General features: G+C 37.8%; 1 protein-coding gene and 1 long non-coding RNA gene across 3 annotated transcripts; one reads left to right on the top strand and one right to left on the bottom strand.

Annotated features, from left to right (window-relative positions):
- Positions 1 to 2,771: 2,771 nt before the first annotated feature.
- On the top strand, positions 2,772 to 4,763 carry LOC117621143 (zinc finger protein CONSTANS-LIKE 6). Of its 2 annotated transcripts, XM_034351460.1 has the most exons (3): positions 2,777 to 3,813; positions 4,195 to 4,386; positions 4,480 to 4,763. In XM_034351460.1, exons 1-3 carry the CDS (start codon positions 3,037 to 3,039, stop codon positions 4,504 to 4,506), a joined length of 996 nt encoding a protein of 331 aa, XP_034207351.1. In that variant the 5' UTR covers positions 2,777 to 3,036; the 3' UTR covers positions 4,507 to 4,763. The 2 variants fall into 2 exon arrangements, with proteins under 2 accessions (XP_034207352.1, XP_034207351.1); XM_034351461.1 differs by lacking the exon at positions 4,480 to 4,763 and having other exon boundaries at positions 2,772 to 3,813; positions 4,026 to 4,312.
- Positions 4,764 to 5,116: 353 nt separating this feature from the next.
- LOC117621161 lies at positions 5,117 to 6,201 on the bottom strand. The gene is made up of 2 exons (XR_004584898.1): positions 5,656 to 6,201; positions 5,117 to 5,462 (listed from the first exon to the last, which is right to left on the bottom strand). It is a non-coding gene; the product is annotated as an uncharacterized LOC117621161 (long non-coding RNA).
- Between the last annotated feature and the right edge of the window lie 1,243 nt (positions 6,202 to 7,444).

Consider the following 7,444-nt stretch of genomic DNA (forward strand, 5'->3'; position numbering starts at 1 on the left):
GACACAAAATCTTATCAGAATTCTTGTCATATATGGAATATTGTCTCTAAATAGTAGTTTAATTAAATTAAATTAAATAATACATAGTTGTGGTATGTATGAGTGTTGTACCATAGTTTTTTATCAAAATAATAAAATAAGAAGGACCCTAAAATATAGTCATGCATGGCTGGAGATGGAAACATTTAGCCATGCACTATTCTTTAAAAAATTATTATTTTAGAGGGCTAAATTTTTAGCCCTGGATTACATTTAGCCTTATGATTGGAGATGGCCTAAGATCATCTATTTATACTAGATTGATAACAACCAAATCCTACTATACATAGGAAATCAGAAACTAAACTAAGTCAGAATCCAAGACCAACTTGGAAGCTTGCGTCCAAACCTCCCAAACATATTACAACTTGGATTCCTAACTTAGCCAGGATACAGAATCGATTTCATACCAAACTTCAACAGTTTTTGGTCCGACAAATCGAGGCATAAGCATCAAAGCGTTAAGGAGTAAGTTTTTTGAGACATAAATTGTTTTAATAAGAAAAATTTATAAATCTACTAATTATTATTGAAGCATAATAATCAATTTAATATAATCAAATATAAATACTAATGGCCATACAAGATCTAAAGAGGAGGGGGAAAATAAAAGTGAGAGAAATAAACTGTAAAAGCCACATGGAATATTATCTATAATTATCTTCAAGACGTTATGAATTCTTAAATTTGCACTTGAGAAAGCTTTGGGAAGTGATTTTGGTGTTGTGGGTTCTCTATCATGTGCGCACATGGTTAATTGATCATGGGATAATAATAAACATGTTTTTTTTAATTGTATGGAGGACAATATAAAAAGGCTAAAGTAGTAATTTGTTAAAGTAGTAATTTGTCGAAGTCAGATTTGCATCGCGTTTCATTAAAAGTAAACAAAAGCACTACGAAGATGACGTCGTTTGCACTGCAGAAAAATGAAAAGAATAAAATTTAATAAAATTTAATTATTTATTTTTCAAAAAAAAACCCAAGTCATCTTCCTCTTTTGAAAGTCCTTGCAACACGCCTCAGATGCAGAACATTAGCACCAGCAGAAGGGCATATTTCGACCTCTCCACATGATTTTTTGGTAAGGTGAAGTGCCACTGTATTTCTTTGTGCCTTTGTGAGTCCGTTACTAATTGTCTATAAAGATACTAATAAGATATAAATTAACCAAGTTCATTTAATAATATTTTTTTTAATACAAATGATAATCTAAACTAGAAGGACGAGCATGATTTCTCACACACACAGTACTAAAGTGTCATGAAGTTGGAACATAAAACCATTAATTTGTGCAAATCAAAATCATTTTTTACTGAACTAGACCTCGTTAGATTTCCACTACCACTAGGTTCTTATTATGCCAATCACCTTAATTAGTTGCGGACTTTTCATGAATGTTTACAGTTCAGTGTGAACTACTTATAGTGTTCGTGATCCCCCGCCGTGAGTGAGAAAATATAGGAATGATATATGGCGCACGTTTTGCATAGTTTACATTTTAGGAAATCTACATCAAATACTGCGTTGGGTTTTTTTTTTCCTAAACTTTGTTTTATTGGGTTCAACTGAACTCCATAAGCATTTTAGCATATTGGGTTGGGCTATTTGTGAACAATTGCTTTGACTAGTCAAGCCCAAAACATTACCCCTAGCTAGTGTCTTATTTCAAAGACAGAAAAGCCCAAAAAAAAAAAAAAATGGTGAGAAGCTTTTGTTCAGCCTAATATATTTAGCGCACAATTCTCTCAGAACTCGAGAAAACCTAAAAGATCATCCCCGTTCTACCGACAGTTCTAGGCTCCAATTGGTTGGGCTAATAGCGGATCCAATATAGTAATTTGATGAGAACAGAAAGGAATTATTTAAGCGGTTGCTTGTTGGGTTTTGATTTGGTGATGGGATATTTATTGGGAGTTTCTACACGTGTGCTTCGTGCAGGTCCACGTAAACACCTAAAAACATGAAGGGAAATACAAAAAGTTTTTTTTCCAGAGGCCCCCTACATGCTTTTTCAGAGAGGGGTCCTGCAACCTTATAGTGCACTTTCTCGTGTGTTTTTTTATATAACTGAAATGAAATGGCTATATCGATGCCCCCTCTTTTCATCCTTCCATTCTGCCACACAGCAAATATGCAGATAAATGCAAATTTATTATTATAATTTATGTATATAGTGCTCATAAAAAATAAGGATTGGGTTTCCTATGTCACCAAATAATTATAAGTTTCACTTCATTCCCTTGATTAGATCATTCTAGTTTTTTTACAATTGATAGTCAAAATTACTTAAAATTATTCGAAAAAAAGACTTGAATTTGGACTCGAGAGGAACAAACTTACTGCTGTGGTCAACTGGCCTAGATCTTATTTAAGGTTTGTTGTATACCCATAAGAAACCTTGGAAAGGGCACAAGAGAAGGAGAACACAAAAACCCCATGACCATGAGAGTAGTGAATGGCATTAATCAGAGCCACATGAAATGAGATGAAAACGAAAGCGGCCACCTCACTCACTCTCACTGTCATTCACTGATTGGGTCAAAATTGTACACAACCCGACCCATCCCTTCATCCTATCATCCTATCATCCCATGATCATGATCGTCTATCTACTACAGCAAAATGAAATCTGGATAACACAGCACAATCCAACCCTCCAACCAATCCTCACACCCCACGTGGCATAAAGCGCACTCTGTTACTATCAATCCTCTGGATACCGATCAAGAAGTGAAGAGTACCCTTTTCCCGATGCTTTGCTTAGCTCAACTTAATTTAATAATTCCCCAGCTGGTTCAACCTGCTGCTGCCTCCTCTCTCTGTCTGTGTCTGTCTTTGCTGCCTCCTCGCCAAAAACACTTTCCCATGCCATGCCCTTTCTTTTTATCTCCTTTTCGCCCCTTCAATTCATTTTCTTCCCTTCCCCCGCAACCTAACTAGGTTTAGCAGTCAACTCGCAGAAAGCAACAGCCTTTTTAGGAGAAAGAGAGAGAGATGTGCAACAAGAAGAGTCCACCTCTTCCTCCTTCTGCTACTCCTACTTGTCATGATGATGATGATCCTGTGCAAACCAGCTCTATGATTCATAATATCATCAAGGAAGAACAACAAGAAACCTCCACAGACCCGGCAGCAGCTCACCGCAAATCCAGAACCAAGACCAGGAAGCCCAAGTTCTTAAGCCTCCGATCCCAACTCTCGCTCCCCAAGCATGATCACGACCAAGATTATTACACAGTACCAGATTCGACCACTACAAATACAATGACCGCCGGTCAACGCCACCAGCTCAACCTCTTCCCACTCCACCCGGAAAACCTTGTCGACCACCAAGACAAAGCCGACATGCAGGACGACAACGTGGCCTTGCTCTTCCACTCAGACGGCGGAGCCACCCTCAACGGCCTCCTCACATCCACCTCCACCGCCACGACCTCCACCTCGACAACCACCACAATGTCATCTGACCGAGAGGACCAAGAGTCGTTTTCCACCTACGCCTACTATAACATTGTACGGACGGCGATGAGGAGCAGAGAGAGGGAGACGAGCGTGGAGAAGTGGGTGTGCTACTCGGAGCTGGTGGACAAGAAGGAGGAGGAGCCTCGTCCTGACGTGGAGGAACGGTGGAGGAGCGGGACCTTGGCTTTGAAGCTTGATTATGAGGAGATCTTGAATGCTTGGTCTGATAAGGGCCCACTTTGCATTGATGGGGACCCACCACAGACTGTTCCTGACCAGCTTTTTCAGCTCCATGATAACACTCCCAATGTAAGAAACTTTTTCTCCTTCGTCTTTGTTTTTGCTATTCATTTGGGTAGTGATGTCCTGTTTCTGATATCACCTTAAACAGGATTAATTTTTATGTTTATGAAATTAATGTGATACATTAATTCATATCTTTTGCGTTTTAATTGAATCTAAGTATTATTCATTTCATTTCCAATTTGGTTGGTTTACTTGCTTGGTGGATGGAATGGAAGTGGAACCTACCACTTGTTGCATTTTAATTTGGACCCTAGTGCAGTGCAGCACATTGCCCAGCTGGAGCTAGCTATGGGCAATATCGGCCAATGCCCCAACTTGCCAAACATTATTTTCAGTTTGTAAGTCGTTGTTGTAACCTTTAAATTTGTCATGGATGGAGCTCAGGGTGAGGGATGTGATGGGAATTTATGGAGGGTCCCAGGAGGAGAGGATGAGAGCCTGAAAACGAAGATGGGGAAAACTCAAAGAGAGGCGAGTGTATTGAGATACAAGGAAAAAAGGCAAAACAGGCTCTTCTCTAAGCGGATCCGATACCAAGTTCGAAAGGTCAATGCCGAAAAACGACCCCGTATGAAGGTATACTCGACTCCCTCCTCCTCCACTTATAAATTAATTAGGAATTAGGATGACTAATTTGAGTATTTGTTGCATAATGTAATGTAACTGCAGGGTCGATTCGTGAAGAAGAGAAGTTGAAGTTTTAATCAAAGTGTAGAGAATACGAGCGAGCGACATGCAGAATATTAGCTAGCTAGAGTCCAGGAGGATAGATAGGTTTTTGGTGCTTCAACTATCTATTACCACTGCATGTCTTTTTTGTTTCTCTTCCTAATCTATTTTGCTACCTAATTGTTAATTACCTTGCGCTTGAGAGAGAGAGAGAGAGAGAGAGAGAGAGAGGAATATGTTTCTTGCATACATATATATATGATCATCACAATCCCAATGCGACATTATAACCTGTAAATTAAATGTTGTTTATATATGTAGCGGTCTAAGCATGCAAACAATTGCCAAATTCAGATGTAAAAGAAAGAAAGAAAGAAAGAACAAAAACAAAATGATTTGATTAATTTGTTTTTTATTTTATTTTTAAAATCAAACAAATTTATAAACTGGATTCTTCTGGTTGGTTGTAATTTATAAGGTTGTAATTTATAAGGTTCTGTCTATGTTGTGTTGATGTATGATGCAAGTGCAGTCCTCCTATAGATAGATATAGATATAGCTAGCATGCATGCACACTCCCCAATGAATCAGTCCACACCAGAGGAGAGAGTTAAGAGCAAGAAACAAGAAGAAGAGATTCTGTAAAACCAATTAAGATAAGATGGATGAACAGTGAACCGATCATGTGACTGAATGACTAACTGAGTGATATATATACACATAGCCTTGATTGATTGATTGATCGATCGATCGATTGAAGAAGAGAAGAAGCCTCTCTCTCCATCAATTGATAGTTATAGAATCCAAAGACAACATTTCCCCAAGTATGAAAACCAACAAACTAGAGAGATCTGGCAACCCCTTGCAGCAGCATTCATTATCTGTAGCAAAGTTCAAACAACGCTGCTGCTCCTCAAGAGCAAGAACGTACGTGTTGTGTTTTGACCCATCTGAGCTCCAACCCTGACATCCATTGCATTGCACTGATAGAAATTTATTAGTTTATTATTTGTTCAACTGTCATGTTAAGCTAGCTAGTCGCATGCTTCACCTTAAAATTAATTTCTCTAGCTTTTTGGGTAAGCATACGGTCATTACATGTACATGTTCAATGTTAAAGGTGACCACAAAGCACAAGCAGCTAGACAAATAAAATTCCAATATCTGATTGCGTACCTTGAGCTTGAGCCAAGAAAGAATTGCTGCTCCGTGCAATTAATCTGAGCTTATATATACATGTAATCACTAAGATCATGAGACTATATATATATATATATACATGTAATCACTAACTCTTACCTTCTTTGGAAGATCATATTATATAAGAAGAATATATAGCATCGGTAACGAAGGGCATATCTGCATATTTCTGGAACTGGAACTGCAGGAAGATCATAATATATATAATATGTTGGCAGAAGAAAAGAGAGCACAAAACTGATCATACACAATCATTTTCCTGGGTCTGGGTGACTGGGTGTATATGTTCATTTGTGCTCTCTATCTTCTGTCAACCACAACATCGTGCTCGTTTTGCCAATTAAGCCTCTGAAGCTTTTCCATGGAAGCTAAGGCTGCTGCTGGCGGCCGCCTTGTCTTTTTGTTGGGAATTTGGTTCTTAGATAAACAAAGACTTAGTCTTCCAGGAACACCGGTGGATGATTAAATGATTTGATTGGAACACAAAATATCTTTTTCTACTTTATGATAACAACCACATCACATTACTGAAGCAATGACGGGTCTTCTAGGTTGCTTCTTGTCCATTCATCTTGACTTACTCTATAATATATTAATATAGAGGACCAAGTTACTGTATATTATTATAATCTCTGATTTATATGACATCATTGTTTATGTGCCACTGTATTTAAACTTAGAAGAAAAGCAAAAATCATTACTGGATAATCATGAGATGTATGTAGCAAGGATAGCACATATTTTACCTTAAAGAGAAAAGTAGAAAGATAGGAATACATTCATGCAGCCAATTCTTATTAAAATCAAACAGAGATTTGAGAGATCTCATCTTTATAAAACCTATACATGTTAGATTGCCTTGATTACGAAAAGGTTGAAATCGCAAAAGATAATATCCTAAGAGACTCCAAGGTTGAAGTCAATGTAGCGCTTAACTCATAATATTCAGAATTGCTAATTAAGGCCAACTAGTTATTTTCCACATACCGTATTGCAAAATCCCCAAATCTCTGTTGACGTGGGCCTTATCTCGTGTTTTCGTCCATCTATCTTTGGGCCAGCGATGCATGAGCCTAACTAACTGAGATTAGATGATTCCTTCTATTCTTGCCCAACATTTAGAACTTGTGTTGTAATTCCAAAGCATGAGGTTCAGAAACCTCCGAGAAGGGTCATTCAGATTGAAGCTAATTAATCCAGAGTTGCACAAATAATTAAGTATGTGACAATATTAAATGTTTGATGTGTGTCATGTCTGGTTTGTATAATATAAATCAAAGTGAGTGCGTAGCCTCTTTGCTTTGAACTGAATGATGGTTGGTTTGTGTTTCAGGTTGAATGAATGCATTGCGACATGGATGGACCAAACCAAATGGCATTGTCTAATCAGTAACAATCCAATCTAAAACAAAGTAAACAATGTTCAGTTAGAAATCATTCTGCTGGTGGCTGCCGGCCACTTGCCTGCCAAAAGCCAAAACCTTATGAAGTTGCTTCCCTGCACTGCAATACATAGTTCGCACAAAAATAATGTTTTTTTTATTTATTCTCGACAAAGATTAAAGCCATAGGATGGGCCTTACCCAGCACTCTCCTTTAATCTAATCATAATTACTTTATGTTTTTGTGTGTGTGTGTGGAGAAATTCTATGATTGCATTCATAATTCAGCCAAAAAAGTCACTAACCACAAATGACCAATACAAACTAGTCACAAAATGGGCATTACAATAACGGAGCGGTCTAATATCAAAATTAAGACAATC

Source organism: Prunus dulcis, chromosome 3 (assembly GCF_902201215.1).
Source record: "Prunus dulcis chromosome 3, ALMONDv2, whole genome shotgun sequence".
Taxonomy (NCBI): domain Eukaryota; kingdom Viridiplantae; phylum Streptophyta; class Magnoliopsida; order Rosales; family Rosaceae; genus Prunus; species Prunus dulcis.

Bases quoted from the DNA above. Each gene is read 5' to 3' on its own strand.
- LOC117621143 (XM_034351460.1), top strand. From the start codon at position 3,037: ATGTGCAACAAGAAGAGTCCACCTCTTCCTCCTTCTGCTACTCCTACT. The intron at 3,814-4,194 runs GTAAGAAACTTT...GATGGAGCTCAG, and splicing joins TCCATGATAACACTCCCAAT to GGTGAGGGATGTGATGGGAA. The intron at 4,387-4,479 runs GTATACTCGACT...ATGTAACTGCAG, and splicing joins AAAAACGACCCCGTATGAAG to GGTCGATTCGTGAAGAAGAG.